This window comes from Schistocerca americana, chromosome 11 (genome assembly GCF_021461395.2).
Source record: "Schistocerca americana isolate TAMUIC-IGC-003095 chromosome 11, iqSchAmer2.1, whole genome shotgun sequence".
NCBI classification, from domain to species: domain Eukaryota; kingdom Metazoa; phylum Arthropoda; class Insecta; order Orthoptera; family Acrididae; genus Schistocerca; species Schistocerca americana.
In genome coordinates, this window is record NC_060129.1 from 167,852,802 (window position 1) to 167,871,600 (window position 18,799).

The 18,799-nt window shown below is 42.1% G+C and overlaps 1 protein-coding gene across 1 annotated transcript in view; it reads left to right on the plus strand.

Annotated features, from left to right (window-relative positions):
* LOC124554026 overlaps positions 1 to 18,799 on the plus strand; it is a 182,602-nt gene that overhangs the window by 20,682 nt on the left and 143,121 nt on the right. The window contains exon 2 of the mRNA XM_047128052.1: positions 17,782 to 17,856. Coding sequence (XP_046984008.1) covers positions 17,782 to 17,856 — 75 coding nt within the window. The remainder of the gene's footprint in view (positions 1 to 17,781; positions 17,857 to 18,799) is intronic.

Genomic DNA, 18,799 nt, shown 5'->3' on the forward strand with positions numbered 1-18,799 from the left:
TTATTATCATTTTCACATCCGTATTTCAGTTTTATAAAGTTTAGCTGCCTATTCAATAAAGATGAAGCACATTATTGTAGTTATGCTGTGGTGACAGTCCTTCCACTTAGTTACACTCTTATTATCATTTTCACGTCCGTATTTCAGTTTTATAAAGTTTAGCTGCCTATTCCATTATTACGATGTGCACTCTTGAAATACACTGTGTTTACATACAAACATGTGGGCTGTGGTGTATGTAAACACAGTGTATTTCACGAGTGCACATTGTAATAGTGAAATATGCAGCTAAACTTTGTGAAACTGAAATGTGGACATGAAAATGATAAGTGTGTAACTAAGTGGAAAGACTGTCACCACGGCGTAACTATAATAATGATGCTTCATCTTTATTGATCTCCAGCATATAAAAATGTACATGAATGTATAAACACCTGAAGATGGGAGCAAGCCGGAAACCGGTCGTGTGACAGATAAATAACCTTGTGACAAATAAATAACCTTTTATTGTGATTGGCAGTGGAAATTTTTATGCACCCTAGATTTCATGAAATTGATCCCCTTGTTTAGGAGGAGATGTGAAACGTTCATACACGCAGGGTGGGTGAGAAGTCCCTGTACCCTTGTAACACATGCTTAGTATCAAATGTTATTGTACAGGTTGGCAGCTTGTCAATTTCTGGAATTCGTGTTTACATTTTTTCGAAGTCAAGTTTTATTTTGTATTAGTGGCAAGTTTGAGCAGTCATAGTTACAAAAAAATGGTTCAAATGGCTCTGAGCACTATGCGACTTAACTTCTGAGGTCATCAGTCTCCTAGAACTTAGAACTACTTAAACCTAACTAACCTAAGGACATCACACACATCCATGCCCGAGGCAGGATTCGAACCTGCGACCGGAGCGGTCACGCGGTTCCAGACTGAAGCGCCTTTAACCGCACGGCCACACCGGCCGGCAGTCATAGTTACACCGTGGACACTTAGCGACAAGTGTGTGTGGGTTCACGAGTGTCAACATGCAGGGCAGACTATGAGATAGATTACGGGAGAATTTCAGGAAAGTTTTAATAAGGCTCCACCGCAGAAGTCAACACTTGTAGATTGGTAAAGACACGCTTTCACTTTTGGCAGTGTTAAGGCAGCCTGCGAAGTGGAAGGAAGAAGATACAAGAAGAAACACATGCCGGAGTATTCACTTTGATTGAAAAATCTCATACGAAGTCGACATGTCAACATGCTTTGTAACTCAGTATACTGAGAACAACGATGCGATCTCAAATGGATGGAGGCTTTAAGATCAGACATTCTCAACAGACGTACATAATGCCACAATTTGTTAAGTTGATTTCCGGATGTAGTGAACTGTGGTGAAGTTATCATTTCAGATAAATTTCTAGCTCACGACCTAGAAATATTATCATCATTAGTTGTTGTTGTTGTGGTCTTCAGTCCTGAAACTGGTTTGATGCAGCTCTCCATGCTAATCTATCCTGTGCAAGCTCCTTCTTCTCCCAGTACATACTGCAACCTACATCCTTCAGAATCTGCTTAGTGTATTCATCTCTTGGTCTCCCTCTACGATTTTTACCCTCCACGCTGCCCTCCAATGCTAAATTTGTGGTCCCTTGATGCCTCAGGACAAGTCCTACCAACCGATCCCTTCTTCTAGTCAAGTTGTGCCACAAACTTCTCATTAGTTACGTGATCTACCCACCTAATCTTCAACAATCTTCTGTAGCACCACGTTTCGAAAGCTTCTGTTCTCTTCTTGTCCAAACTATTTATTGTCCATGATTTACTTCCATACATGGCTACACCCCATACAAATACTTTCAGAAACAACTTCCTGCCACTTAAATCAATACTCGATGTTAACAAATTTCTCTTCTTCATAAATGCTTTCCTTGCCATTGCCAGTCTACATTTTATATCCTCTTTACTTCGACCATCATCAGTTATTTTGCTCCCCCAATAGCAAAACTCCTTTACTGCTTTAAGTGTCTCATTTCCTAATCTAATTCCCTCAGCATCACCCGACTTAATTTGACTACATTCCATTATCCTCATTTTGCTTTTGTTGATGTTCATCTTATACCCTCCTTTCAAGACACTGTCCATTCCGTTCAACTGCTCTTCCAAGTCCTTTGCTGTCTCTGACAGAATTACAATGTCATCGGCGAACCTCAAAGATTTTATTTCTTCTCCCTGGATTTTAATACCTACTCCGAATTTTTCTTTTGTTTCCTTCATCAGGGAGAGGCTACAACCTTGTCTCACTCCCTTCCCAACCACTGCTTCCCTTTTGTGTTTCTCGATTCTTATAACTGCCATCTGGTTTCTGTACAAATTGTAAATAGCCTTACACTCCCTGTATTTTACCCCTGCCACCTTCAGAATTTGAGAGAGAGTATTCCAGTCAACATTGTCAAAAGCTTCCTCTAAGTCTACAATTGCAGAAACGAGCTAGAAATATTGTCATCATTAGAGCTTAAGAGAATTTTCATCTCACATTCAAGTTAGAAAGGAACGTACTTCATGTAATGGTATGAGTAGCAGTGACATCACATTGTCTCCTCGGACTGTACTTCTTTCAAGGGACTGCGAATGGCACAGATTACTTACACGTGTTACAAACACAGTTAGGTTGATACCTCAGCACAAGTAAAGGGGCCTCGTGCTAATCTGTCCACTCGGCGGACAGCCAGATGGAATGTCTCCTCGCTGTGCTCTTGCAACGAGTGAGTTCCTAAGTGGATGCTTTCCAGGACGGTGGATTGGTCGTGGTGCATCAGCAACAACAGCTCCCTTGAGAAGACCACCAAGAAGCCCCGACCTCACCACACCAGGCAACTTGTTATGGATCATTGAGGCGCTGGTATCTGCACATGCAATGCTGTTGAAGATGCGTATCACACTGTAGCATCAGATGTGCTCAGAAATGTCAAGAACAATATGGAGGCGTATAGAAATGTGTTTACAACATTAAGGGAAACATACAGATGTTCTAGACCCTTTATCTACAACTATACTCTGCAAACCGCCAAGAAGTGCTTGGCAGAGGGTATGTCACGTTGCACCAGTTATTAGGGTTTCTTCCTGTTCCATTCACATATGGACTGCAGGAAGAATGATTGTTTGAATGTCTCTGTGCATTCTGTAATGTTCTAATCTTATCCGCACGATCCCTTGTGAGCGATATGTAGTAAATCTTTTGAGTAATTGTATAAAGCTGGTTCTTGAAACTTTGCTTACAGACTTTTTCAGGATAGATTATGGTTGTCTTCAAGAGTTTGCCAGTTCAGTTCCTTCAGTACCTCTATGACTCTCTCCTACGGATTAAATAAACCTGTGACTGTTCGTGCTGCCCTTCTCTGTGTATGGTCAATATCCCCTGTTAGTTCTATCTGCTATGGGTCCCCCCATGCTTGAGCAGTATTTTAGGATGGGACACACAAGTGATTTGTAAGCAAACTCTTTTGTAGACTGATTGCATTTTCCCAGTATTCTACTAATAAACTGAAGGCTGCTACCTGCTTTACCTATGACTGAACTTGTGTGACCATTCCATTTCATATACCTGCAAAGCCTTACACCCAGACATTTGTATGGGTTGGCCGATTCCAGCAGTGACTCATTGATATAGAATAAACGTAATCTTCATAGGATGCTATGTTTTTTTCATTTTGTGAACATTTACATTTATGAACACTTAGAGCAAGTTGCCAATCTGTGCCCCATGTTGAAATCTTATCAAAATCAGACTGAAGATTTATGCAGCTTCTATCAGCTAGTACTTCATTACAGGTAAGTGCATCATCTGCAAAAAGTTGGGTTTTACTATTAATATTGTCTGCAAGGTCATCAATATACAACACGAACAGCAAGGGTCGCAACACACTTCCTTGGGGCACACCCTACATTACTTCAATATCTGACGATGACTCTCCATCCGAGATAACGTGCTGTGTCCTCCGTAATACATAAGTACGTACTTGTGCTAAAACAAATGAAATCATTTAGCATTCGATACTAGGGGGTATGGGGACTGCTTGCCCACCCTGTACACACATTGATTTTTTTTGTAAATATTTGTGATAAAGACCAGAGTTTGTAGCACAGAAACCTTGAACTATTCCATACTTGACATCCAGAGACGCGAGGTATTCTGGATTCGTGTTTTATTTTTACAGGTTGCTGATTGTTTTCAACAAATTTGGCTAAAGAAAAAGAGATCTACACAACTCAGAGTGAAGTAGAGTGGTCAAAGCATTCAGGGTAATCAGTAATGGCTACTGCAGTTGTTGCTGAGGGTGGTGTTGTCATTACAAGTTGGAAGGCCCAATCTCTTGTGGAGCAGAACATCACCCCCCCCCCTCCCCCCTCAAATCCCAAGTGTCTGCATAATAAATATGTATTCTCAGTTATTTATGCTCCAACTCCCTTCTTTTCAATCAGTGGAATTTGAAAGATGGGACACACAACTGAATTGTGTCTGTGGTCGTTGCCCTTTGCTGTTTGGCATGTGGATGAGCGCAGTTAAATCTTTTCGTGTTGGGTTTGTGTTGGCCAGTGCTTATGACTTCTGAAAGTTGTTTGAGTCAGTATCACACACGTGCTTATTATTGAAAGTATGATCATACGGGATATTTAGCGAGGTTTGTGACTGTGTGCAGGCTTTCTAGGTAGGGAGGACTCAGTTTATTATCTTGGATAGACTCATTGAGAATGTGGATGTAACTTCAGATGTGCCCCAGCCAAGCTCTGCTGAGCATTTTGTTTGTTAATGACATTGTAGATAATATTAATATTAATGTAGTACTTTGTGCAGAGGGTAGAGGTGTCTATAATATAGTTCTGCCTGAAATAAAGCTGGACAAATATTCAATTGAAAGTCAGTAAGATTTTGAAGTGGTGCAGAGATCTTGCTTTAAACAGTCAGAAATGTACTAGTTTCCACTTTAGAAAGTGAAAAAGATTTGGTATCGTATGGTTACAAAACTAGTGAGCTACAACTGGAGTCGGGCAACTTGTATAATTACCTCATCATCATCATCATTTAAGACTGATTATGCCTTTCAGCATTCAGTCTGAAGCATAGCTCCCCTTATAAAATTCCTCCACGATCCCCTATTCAGTGCTAACATTGGTGCCTCTTCTGGTGTTAAACCTATTACATCAAAATCATTCTTAACCGAATCCAGGTACCTTCTCCTCGGTCTGCCCCGACTCCTCCTACCCTCTACTGCTGAACCCATAAGTCTCTTGGGTAACCTTGCTTCTCCCATGGATGTAACATGACCCCACCATCTAAGCCTGTTCGCCCTGACTGCTACATCTATAGAGTTCATTCTCAGTTTTTCTTTGATTTCCTCATTGTGGACACCCTCCTGCCATTGTTCCCATCTACTAGTACCTGCAATCATCCTAGCTACTTTCATATCCGTAACCTCAATCTTGTTGATAACGTAACCTGAATCCACCCAGCTTTCGCTCCCATACAACAAAGTTGGTCGAAAGATTGAACGGTGCACAGATAACTTAGTCTTGGTACTGACTTCCTTCTTGCAGATGAGAGTAGATCGTAGCTGGGCGCTCACTGCATTAGCTTTGCTACACCTTGCTTTCAGTTCTTTCACTGTGTTACCATCCTGTGAGAATATGCATCCTAAGTACTTGAAACCGTCCACCTGTTCTAACTTTGTTCCTCCTATTTGGCACTCAATCCGTTTATATTTCTTTCCCACTGACATTACTTTCGTTTTGGAGATGCTAATCTTCATACCATAGTCCTTGCATTTCTGATCTAGCTCTGAAATATTACTTTGCAAACTTTCAATCGAATCTGCCATCACAACTAAGTCATCCGCATATGCGAGACTGCTTATTTTGTGTTCACATATCTTAATCTCACCTAGCCAGTCTATTGTTTTCAACATATGATCCATAAATAATATGAACAACAGTGGAGACAGGCTGCAGCCTTGTCTTACCCCTGAAACTACTCTGAACCATGAACTCAATTTGCTGTCAACTCTAAACTGCTGCCTGACTATCCATGTAAAGACCTTTAATTGCTTGCAAAAGTTTGCCTCCTATTCCGTAATCTCATAGAACAGACAATAACTTCCTCCTAGGAACCCAGTCATATGCCTTTTCTAGATCTATAAAGCATAGATACAATTCCCTGTTCCACTCATAACACTTCTCCATTATTTGCCGTAAGCTAAAGATCTGATCCTGACAACCTCTAAGAGGCCTAAACCCACACTGATTTTCATCCAATTGGTCCTCAACTAATACTCGCACTTTCCTTTCAACAATACCTGAGAAGATTTTACCCACAACGCTGATTAGAGATACCTCTGTAGTTGTTACAATCTTTTCTGTTTCCATGTTTAAAGATTGGTGTGATTACTGCTTTTGTCCAGTCTGATGGAACCTGTCCCGACTTCCAGGCCATTTCAATTATCCTGTGTAGCCATTTAAGACCTGACATTCCACTGTATTTGATGAGTTCCGACTTAATTTCATCCACCCCAGCCGCTTTATTGCACTGCAATCTATTGACCATTTTCTCCACTTCCTCAGATGTGATCCTTTTTCCATCATCATTCCTATCCCATTCTACCTCGAAATCTGAAACATTACTGATCGTATTTTCACCTACATTGAGCAACTCTTCAAAATATTCCCTCCATCTGCCCAAGGCATCCACAGGATTCACCAGCAGTTTTCCTGACCTGTCCAAAATACTTGTCATTTCCTTCTTACCTCCCTTTCGAAAACTGCTAATTACACTCTAGAATGGTTTTCCAGCAGCCTGACCCATAGTCTCCAACCTGTTTCCAAAGTCTTCCCAAGATTTCTTCTTGGATGCTGCAATTATCTGTTTGGCTTTGTTTCTTTCTTCAACATAACTTTCTCTGTCTACCTGAGTTCTAGTATGTAGCCATTTTTGATACGCCTTCTTTTTCCTTTTACAGGCTGCCTTGACTGTGTCATTCCACCAAGCTGTTTGCTTCATCCTACTTTTACACACTACTGTTCCAAGACATTCTTTAGCCACTTCTAGTACTGTGTCCCTGTACCTCGTCCATTCCTTTTCCAATGACTTCTGCACCATTTCAGTGCAGTAATGTGTTCATTGTAAATAAGTATTACAGTAGTTGTATTACATGTTTCTTACCTTATAAATAAATAAAAAACTTTTTTATTTTAAATTCAGTGCAATAGTATTTGTAAAATGACTCTTAGTGTTCATTAAAAACTGACGATCATTCCACTTGGGACCTGTGGAATGGTACATTAGCTTATTTGTTTTAGTTTAAATATTTGTCATGTATTGTTGTTTTTCTGACATGTTCCACATCCTGGAGGACCTCCTCACTACGGATCAATTGGAATGAAAGTAAATCTAATCTAATCTAATCTAATCTAATTGACTACATTCAACTAACTGGTACCTTTCTGAGAGCTCTGTTATGTACTTGTGCCTGATTTCCTTATCCTGAAGTTTCTCCACTCTTATCCTCCTACATATGGACCTGACCTCCTCCACTTTCGGCCTCACAATCCCAGTTTCACTGCACATTAAATAATGATCAGTGTCATCAAAGAATCCCTGGAATATGCGTATGTCCCTCACAGCCTTCCTGAATTCCTGATCTGTTATTATATAGTCAATGACAGATCCGGTTCCCCTGCCTTCCCAAGTATACCGGTGAATGTTCTTATGTTTAAAAAAGGAGTTTGTGATTACTAAGCCCATACTGGCACAGAAATCCAAGAGTTGTTTCCCGTTCCTGTTGGCCTCCATATCCTCTCCAAATTTGCCCATAACCTTTTCATACCCTTCTGTTCGATTTCCAATCCTGGCGTTAAAATCACCCATGAGCAGAACACTGTCCTTGTCCTTTACTCTAACAACTACATCACTGAGTGCCTCATAAAAGCTATCCATCTTATCTTGATCTGTCCCTTCACAATGCGAATATACTGACACAATCCAAATTTTCTTGCTAGACACTGTCAAATCTATCCACATCAGTCGTTCGTTTACATACCTTATTGCAACTATGCTGGGTTCCATTTCTTTCCTGATGTAAAGCCCTACACCCCATGTGCTATTCCTGCTTTGACTCCTGACAGGTAGACCTTGTATTCTCCCACTTCCTCTTCTTTCTCACCCTTTACCCGAATGTCACTAACAGCTAAAACGTCCAGTCCCATCTTACTTGCAGCCTCTGCCAGCTCTACCTTCTTCCCAGAGTAGCCCCCATTGATATTAATAGCTCCCCATCTCATTACCATTTGTTTGCCAAGTCATATAATTACCTGACTGTAAAAAAAAATGTTCATTTGTTCAAAATCGTGTGCCTCTGAAAGTTCTTGACCGATTTCTTTGAAATTTTGAATTGTGACACAGTGTTGCGTTCTAATTCAGGTATGTTTTAGGTATCTTAATGATGTTTCGCAGTTACTAAATTCATAAAAAATGTATATTAGATATATTTTTAAAAAAGTATAGGAAAACATCCACATTTTCCAATACAACGTTCGTTGTGTCAAAATTTCAAAGCATTTGCTCAAAAATAGATGTTCGTATCTTCAAAATCTCAAATCTCTGAAAGTTCTCATTGCATCTGAAAGCTCAAGTGTTTTTATATACTATAGGAATTCCATCTGATATATATTTAATAAAAGGGGAAACATTATAAAAATGTAAAAGTTGCTTTGTTGAACATCGTTAATCTCTGAAAATTCTTGACTAATGGCTTTGAAATTTTGACTCGATGTTGAATTCTAAAGTGAGTGTGTTCTTATGTACCCAATTCTTAAAAAAATTAGTGAAACATAGATAACAGGAAAGTTGTATTTATGGCTTTTTGGTTTATGATTAAAATACGACTGCTGAATCTGATTTTGTAGTTACAATAAACAAGACTCAGGGTCAGAGGGGGAGGGGCAAAGAGGAGATGGACATAGAAAATTTGGAAGGAGGAGACGGACAGAGAGGGGGTGCAGGAGTTGATGTAGAGAGATGGGGAGGAGAAGATGGATAGGTAAAGGTAGGGGGAGTTGATGGAATGAGAGAAAGAGGGAGGGGGGGGGGGGAGAGAGAGAGAGAGAGAGAGAGAGAGAGAGAGAGAGAGAGAGGGGGGGGGGGGGGGATTGGGATGTATATCCAATCCCCATACATATTAGAAACATGAGCTTTCTCTTTTCTTTCTTTTCCATTTAATGAGACTGAGAAACTGCTAAACTGATCATGTGCAGCTAGTATTATATATGATTGGCAGCTTATTTTAAATGGTCAGGAATGTAAAAGGGTATACTTTACAAAACAAAGAAAATGTGCTGTCAAGTGACTTCAACCGATGAGCTACGACAGGAGTACGGCAACTAGTATTAATTATCTGGGTGTAACGAGCAGCTGGCAGACTTCAGTTCATTGGCAGAGCGCTAGCGATATACAGACAGTCTAGAAAGGAGATTGCTAAAAAATCACTGTGCGGCAAATCATTGAACGAATACAGTGAAGGGCAGCACAAATTGTCGCAGGTGTGTTTGGCCTACAGGAGAATACCTGCGGAGATGCTGTGATACTGAACTGACGGACGCTTCGAGGTAGGTGCAAACTTTTCCCCGCAAATGCACATTAGTTTTCAGAGCCGGCTTTAAGTGACAAGTCTAGCAATGTACTACAGCCCCGTAGTTTCACACCCTGGGGATCACAGTGTCCTGTCGCCTGCAGAGCCCTGGAGACACCCATCTGCTGATGTCTCCTTCGTCTTGTTCTCAGGATTGGCAATAGAAAAGTTGTCCACTACTTTTCTGCTTTTTCGCTTTTACCGTTGTGGATCTCCCAACTGGATCAGAAAACGTTCTCAGTGGGCAGACATCTCTACTCCCAGATGCACCGTTCTTGGATCGAGGGACTAATGCCTCACTGTTTGGCCCTGTACCCTCCACCCCCCCTTTCCCCTCCCCTCCCCCCAATTCGATCGACCAACCGACACTGAGGATTGCAAAGATAAGACCAGACTAATTACAGTGCACACAGATATTTAAGCAGTCATTCTTCCCCGCTCTCCCTATGCGAATGCAAACGGGAAGAAGCCGTAATAAGTGATACAGTGAGAATTACCTCTGCCTCACATTTCAGGGTTTTGCGGGATGTAGATATAGGCATCACTTATAAAGCAATGTCAACACGTATTATTTTTTCGTTAAACTGATGCACCTCTTTCTCGATGCATTAGAGGTACAAAGTCTGCTTCCTTTGCACCACCCTGTGATGTTTAGTATCACAAAAATGAGATTGACTGACCTCTTGCTGTGGCAGGCAACTGTCAGCTGGCAACGACTGCCAAATGTCGACATACTCGGGGCGACTATGCCAGACGACACTGTGTTCGGTGGGCTCTGTGGCAGCATACCTGAATACAGGCGACCCTGAGTGGCTCTTCGCCGTCTGCGAAGAACAGTAATTTTTGAGGTAGTGTCGCTAGTAAGTACGGCTGTCGTGCCGGGCTCCTGTGGGAGGAGATACTTTCACATTTCCTTTCGGTGACAGACAAAGGGTACAAAAGTGGATTGTAAATTCAGGTGAGTGAATACATCAGTTAAGACTAGGAATTCGTTAAAAAGCCCTAAGCAATAGATCCTGTCTCTATTTTATCTGTCTTAGAAAATGGTAATGTGTGGTATCTGCACCCCTGCACAGAAACTGTACATTTTATTTTTGTGTGACTGTGAAGTGAATGAGTGAGTGAATGCAAACGCGAATAAGTGAATGGGTGCAAACAGTTCTCCAATGGTTGTTCGTGCCTCTTCCACTAGTATTTATAATCTGCCTCTTCCACTATAGTTAAATTCTTTTATATTGGCAGCTCGCACATGCCCGCCCAGAAGCGGGAGATTGCTGCGTTGCCAGTTGCAAATGACGCACGCACCAAGAGAAGCAGTGCCATAGTACAGTTCGCAAACGTACGTTTAGGGGGAGCGCGCAGTTTATGAAGTAAAGCCACCATGGCCACATTAACCCTTTCGCTGCTACAGAGACGTGCTCCCCGCATTCCGCGCTGTGCGCGATTTTGTCGTCACTGCACTGCTCACCTGTGCAGACACGTAGTGTTCCGACTGCTTTGACACCCTTGATCATTCGATTTCACAAAACTATTTGGCCCCAAAATTAGAAAAACCAAAAACTTATGATTATAATGAAGAGACAAAGCACTAGAAATTTCAAAAAATTACATTCAGACGAATAAAATTCATGAAGTAAGACACTTCGAAATTGTTTTTAAATAAAGAAAATATTACGCTCCGAACAAGGTATTTTTTTTTTTTTCCTTTTTTTGTGCTCTACCAACTTTTCTTTTTCTTTCTTTCCTTTTTTTATTTTAATCTCATTTTTGTTTGTCTTCATTCTTAGTATCTGCTCGGGGCGGACCTTGCAAGACACCCGTTTCAGTTCGTCATTGATCCATTAACTCAGTTTTTTTATTACAGAGAGCAGCTAACCTTCTGACCGAACACGCTGAGCTACCGTGCCGGCTGAACGAGGTTTGAACTCGAAACCTTTCGCTTGGCAGCCAAACACCTTAACCATTACGCTACTGCAACTTGTCATTCAACAGAATTCATGGAGGACTCTATTTATCACGCAAACCACCAACAAACACTGTTGGTATGACTATGAATTTCTTGCCGACTTATTAGGTTGTAAAAGTCGTGTGTACCTCCGGTGTTCTGTACATCTTTCTTGGACAGTACGAGTTGTTTGTCCGATGTAAGAAAGGCCACATTCACATGGAATTTTGTAAACTCCAGATTTCTTGCATCGGACAAACAACTCGTACTGTCCAAGAAAGATGTACAGAACACCACAGGTACACACGACTTTTACAACCTAACAAGTAGGCAGTGGCAGAGCACTGTGTTGATAATGGTCACAGTATGTTGTATGACAACGTCGAAATTTTGGCAACTACGTCATCCTTTTGGGACTCGATAGTGAAGGAGGCGATTGAAATTCGCTTGACGACGAATTTAATTAATAGAGATAGTGGTTTCAATCTTGATAAATCATGGAATCCGGCACTTGCTGTAATAAACTCACAAAGACGTCGTCACAGTGCAGCTCACAATGATATATCGATATGCCAACACAGATCAACTGCGGAGTCATAGATACAACTCGCGCATTATGCACGTCTCTGCTGCCGACCAACGTCTCTGGCGCATTTGCATCTGTGGCCGCATGCGCAGTCGCGCGGTACACGAGTATAAAGGGACGAAGCGAGCACTGGAGCGGCAGTCTTGTGGCTCACTCTGAAGATGGCTGAACGTTATACAGCCGAAATATTAGAAGAAGAAGAAGAAGAAGAAGAAGAAGATTTCTTGCAGCTGCACACCCGAAACTTAATGGAACAGTCTTTGCGCCGCCAAAACCTGAAGATGCACATTACCTGCAGTGTCTCTCCTGTTTTGTGACCATATCAGTTGGACCCTACACGACTGGAAAACTGTGGCCTTGTCACACGAGACCCAATTTCAGTTGATAAGAGCTGATGGTAGGGTTGGAGTGTGGCGCAGACCCCACGAAGCCGCAGACCCGAGTTATCAACAAGGCACTGTGTAAACTGGTGGTGGCTCCATAATGGTGTGGGCTGTGTTTACATGGAATGGACTGGATCCTCTTGACCAACTGAACCAGTCATTGATTGGAAATGGTTATGTTTAGGTACTTGGAGGCCATTCGCAGCCAAAAAATGATGGAATTTTTAGGGATCACACTGCGCCATGTTGTTTGTGATTAAAAGAAAATTCTGGACAATTTGAGCAAATGATTTGGCCACCCTGATCGCCCAACATGAATCCCATCAAACATTTATGGGACATAACTGAGGTCACTTTGTGCACAAAATCCAGCACCAGTAGCACTTTTACAATTATGCACGGTTACAGAGGAAGCATGGCTCAGTATTTCTGCAGAGGACTTGCAGTGACTTGTTCGGTCTAAGTCACGTCAAGTTGCTGCACTGCACTAGGCAAAAGCAAGTCTGTCAAAACATTGATAGGTATCTCATGACTTTTGTCACCCCATTGTATATACAAGGGGGAACCCAAAAGTAATGGGAATTGGGCTGTGGTGGGGAGGGAGAGTAGGGAAACCCATTGTTTGACCAGTTGTTCGTTACGGTCACACCATATGAGTCATTGGGCGAAGTTGTTTCTGTGAGTGTGTTGGTTCGCCTATGAGAGCTTTTTTTAGTAAAACAACTTTTTCCATTTTGGTGTAAACTTGTTGCCAATTTGTCAGGAGCTAAGTGCAGCTGTGAAATTTTGTTTGCTGTCAGGGAAATCTGCCACAGAAACTATTGTAATGCTTAAGACTGCTTATGGAGCCACTGCCCTAGGTCTATGAGTGGTTTTCACGTTTTGAAAATGGAGAAATGTCAATTGAAGACCGACACTGTTCAGGACGCCACTCAATGCCAAGAAGCCAAATTGCAAACAAAACTTACTCGAATCTGCGGAAAAAGTTAATATTTGGGTCAACGTTTGTAAAACTCTAATTCCTCTCTTTCAAACCCCACCCCATGGGGAGAGAGAGAGAGTTTTAGTTTTAGCAAATCAAAATTTCGAAGTAAATAAGATATTTTTTATTCATGCGTAACCATTTTCCACGCAAAAATGAGAACATGGATTTTCTTAAATTCCAGCACCAACAACCAAGAATCGAAACAAATGTTTAAGACAAAATGTACCTAGTTTTTTTGTGTAGAATTTGATTCTGCAATAAAAAATGGGGAGGGGGGTTCCCATTTGAAATTTTAAAGTTGCCTCCCGCCCCACCCCCAGGGGGCTAATTTTAGCATGAGCAGATGTCCCCCACGAAAATAATCAACTTTGGATTCTACACATTTTTTCGTGTGCAGCTTATTTTTCGAGTTATTCTGGTTCGTCAACTTAAAATTTACACCCTATTTAGTGATTTTTGTAGGCAAAGTTACATTTTATCACAGCGACTGTATGTTCAGTAGTCTGTAAGCAACTTAATTAAATACAATGTTCTTTTTCAAAAAAATCATTTAAAGGAAACAGTGGAAGGCGCAACACTTGACGATCATTTTTGCCAACAGTTTTGTCAATCTCGTAAGTGATTTTAGGTGATTTATGCTCTTTTTGTGATTTGCAGCAGTTTCGCCGTTTTCATTTCCCTGACAGAAAAATCTGTACCGTTCTTCTCTAGCCAATCCCTTGTGTTACACGTTCTGCTTCTTCGTGTAGGCACTTTAATTGAAGGAATGTATGTTTGGGCAAACATAATGACAAGCCACAACAGCAGTGTTCTGGAGGTCCACTGTGACAGATGTCACATCTCTGAGTAGCACGACAGGTGGGCCAGTGTCGGAGAGTAGATCGCTGGAGGTTCCTGGAGAGATCCTGATATATAGTGACCTGATGTGAGCGGGGCCACTGTGGCACAGAGCATGTGGAGTGGTGGTTGTGCAGGCTATAGGTGACTAGGGTTGACTAGAAAACCTGTGCTGTGTATTATGGCAGCAACCTCCACAATATCAGATCCTTAAAGTCTCCACCATGTTACAGGTCAGCTAGCAGCCTACGATAGTGTGGGCAGAAGTCTCCACCAGAGCAGGTCACAGTTGTTAAGTCTGCACCCTCGCACTTACAATGGAACCTCCCCATCGTACCCCCCTCAGATTTAGTTATAAGTTGGCACAGTGGATAGGCCTTGAAAAACTGAACACAGATCAACCGAGAAAACAGGAAGAAGTTGTGTGGAACTATGAAAAAAATAAGCAAAATATACAAACTGAGTCGTCCACGTGCAAGATAGGCAACATCAAGGAGGCTGTCAGCTCAGGAGCGCCGTGGTCCCGTGGTTAGCGTGAGCAGCTGCGGAACGATAGGTCCTTGGTTCAAGTCTTACCTCAAGTGAAAAGTTTAATTTTTTATTTTCAGACAATTTTAGTGTGGGAGTAGACGTGATTACCATTCCTCCAGGTTGTACACCTCTTGTGCAACCGCTAGATGTGTTTGGTTTTCGGCAAGTGAAATACTTTGTGAAAAGATTCTATGATTTTGCGAAGCTGCACAGGTACACAGAGCAGCATGGTTTACGTGATCGTGTGTCAATTATCAAAGTTCAGGTACTCACACATATTCAACTTCGCTCTCCAAAATTCCAGGACATGTTCAGATTTGCTTGGACATATGCAGGATTTGCGGTCTACACATGGAAAAATTTGAAAAAGTTAAAAACGTATGTTTTGACACAGCACAGGGAAAACTGTGTGACTGTGAAACTGTTGCATTCATTTGTTGCCGTTTATTTGACAAACTCTTATGTTTTCATCACTTTTTTGGGAGTGATTATCACATCCACAAGAAAACCTAAATCGGGCAAGGTACAGGAATCTTTTTACCCATTTGCCAAGTGTACAAGTTAGGTGGGCCGACAACATATTCCTGTCATGTGACGCACATGCCGTCACCAGTGTAATATAGAATATATCAGACGTGTTTTCCTGTGGAGGAATCGGTTGACCTATGACCTTGTGACCAAATGTTTTCGGTTCCCATTTGAGAGGCACGTCCTTTCGTCTACCAATCGCACGGTTTTACGGTGCGGTCACAAAACACAGACACTAAACTTATTACAGTGAACAGAGACGTCAATGAACGAATGGACAGATCATAATTTTGCGAAAATAAAGAAAGTAAGCTTTTCACTCGAGGGAAGACTTGAACCGAGGACCTCTCGTTCCGTAGCTGCTCACGCTAACCACGGGACCACAGCGCTCCTGAGCTCACTCTCTCCTTGATGTTTCCTATCTTGCACATGGACTACTCAGTTTGTATATTTTGCTTATTTTTTTCATAGTTCCACACAACTTCTTCCTATTTTCTCGATTGGTCTGTGTTCAGTTTTTCAAGGCCTATCCACTGTGCCAACTTATAACTAAATCTGAGGGGGGTGCGATGGGGAGGTTCCCTTGTTAGAACCGTGAATGGGGTGGTGGTGACAGCTGCCCAGACTAGCGTCGGCTGCCGGCGGGCCGTAATGTGACGGAGACTCGGGTGGACTCGATGTTCTGGAGGGTGCTTCCGAACTGTGTATACCTGTGCGAGAATTAGAGGGTACTTATAGTGATTAATAGCACACTTGGGGTGCCGTTACACTGCTTCCGGGCACGCATAGATTGACACCTTCCTGTCTTGCTGCTGCAAAAATACTCTGCGAGCCAATTTGGTGTTGTGCGGCCTTTTTACAGTGTCGTCACAATAGCACGACTCGACACAGCTGCCTCGGGGTGTGCGAGGAGGCTCACTCGTGAAATCGCGTATCGGCATCTCCGTTCCTGCCTGTTGTCCTCACGTACGGTTGCAGTGGAGCTGCTTGCTACTCAGTAACACCCAAAATTAGCAACGACATTACAGGTACATAGATCACAGCAGTGTGTGCCTGTGAAGAGCTCGACGTGAACTGCCATTCCGGGGTTGTGCGTCAGTGTAAATACAGTTGTGGCACAATAATACGGTGACCGACGTAGTGCCTGTGACAGCAGCACCGTGGCTTTGGATGCGCACAGTGCTGTTCGGAGAACGCGGCACATCTTGTGGCGGCTTTTGTACCCACAATACTGTCCTCTTTGGTTGCTGTGTGGTATAGTTACTAACAAGTGAGGCAAGTCCCGGTTGCCGATGGGCTTGCCAGCACGTAAGCTGGGTGCAGGGGACGGTGCTCGATACTCGGCCACCCGTGGGATGCCGCTTTACGACTGCCTGCTACTTGTAGATGTGTAACTGTAGATATGGCAGAGACATCGACGTGAGGCCGTTATTGTGCTCCTCAGTCAAATTTGACACCATTCTTTCCTTCTGACACTGATAATTATTCTGCAGAATTGGGATACAGGTGGTCAACAATAATGTTTCAGTAGTCCAAAAATTGTCATGGTATCTTTGATTACTACCACACTTCCTATGCGAGTCTAGGTGAATGTCCCCCCTAGGATAGTATTGCCAGAGTCAGGGCCCTAGAAGCCAGAGACGTGTGTGTGTGTGTGTGTGTGTGTGTGTATGTGTGCGCAGTCTTTTCATTGTCCCCTGTCTGCTACTTAGCACCTCCTCTATGTGAGTAGTAGCTATTGATTCTTTTCCGTATCATTGTTTTCCATCCTGGACTTGCCACTTTTTAATATCTAATTTTACCTTCTCTGTTTTCTCACGAGATGTATTTAGGACGACGGATATATTGAGTGACAGTCCTCGGAATGTGCCCTTCAGAATTTTTGTAGCAAATCTGAGTCACTTGCGTTGCCTTGATTTTAGCACCTGCTTGTGTACGTGGGTGAACATCTCGGTAACACTTACCGAATTAAACTCTGGCAAAATGCACTGCTTTTCTTTGGTTTTTATCTATATCCCCTATTGTATGTAACTGGCAAGGGTCTCAGACTGAAGAGCAATACTCAAGAATCATTCGACAGATCTTGTAAGATTCTTCTGATGAATTTCCGTCTGTCATATACTCTTTTACGACTGGTTTTGAGTGATCATTCCACTTTGTAAGTTGCTCTATATACATTACTCCCAGAAATTTATTGTATGTGACTGTCTCAGATTTTTTTTAATTAGTCGATTTCAGATTCTTGTGTAGTTGTTAATGTAACTCCCCAAATGTAAGCAGTGTATATAGTATTGTTGGAAGACGAGGATTGAAGTGTAACATTTTTGTGTTCTAGATGTTCGAGACGGTCGAATGTAACATGCAGACTCCTGAAGATGACAAGGGTTCTGACACGATCTCTGACCCACAGGTATTTCCGTTGCCTAATTTTTTGTTCACTTTTGGATACTAATTGTCTGTGGATGTAACTGTTGCTGGATGTTAGATTAGAAATACACTGTTGGACAAAAGTGAGGCACCAAGAATGGAAGGAGGAAATGAAAAGAAATTTCATGTGTTCAGTGGATATGTGATGTTATTTCAGTGATTGCAAAATTGAATAAAATTCACAAAGAACTTAGAGCATGAGTCCACTTAGCAGTATGACATTGCACATGCTCTGGCCTGAACACATTTACTATCTTCATCGGGAAAAGTGCGATAAAGCCATTGTATTCTCTCCTTAGTTTAGCTGGCCCACAACTGTTGACTGGTCCTCGAAATCCACGGTACTGCCTCTGGGATGGAGTTGACACCTGATGAGGGAACCATCACACCTGTCAATCACAGGTTTTGATGAGTGTTAGTTATATTGTAGAGGGACATGTCACAAGTACACAGGAGGAACCTTTCCGTGCAGTGGCTCCATGTTTCTGAGAAAATTGATGTTGGAAGTTTTAAGCGTTTCTTGTATACCTGTAACGTTAGTCTTGTTTTGACCAAATGAGTATAGTGTAGTGGCTAAGGTTTACAGCTGCCTTGATGGTGGTATAGGTTTAAATCCAACATGTATTATTGTTCTAAATCTACATCTACATCCGTACTCTGCAAGCCACTTGATGGTGTGTGGCAGAAGGTACCTTGAGTTCCTCTATCGGTTCTCCCTTCTATTCCAGTCTCGTATTGTTCGTGGAAAGAAGGATTGTCGGTATGCCTCTGTGTGGGCTCTAATCTCTCTGATTTTATCCTCACGGTCTCTTCGCGAGATTTACATAGGAGGGAGCAATATACTGCTTGACTCCTGGGTGAAGGTATGTTCTCGAAACTTCAACAAAAGCCCGTACCGAATTACTGAGTGTCTCTCTTGCAGAGTC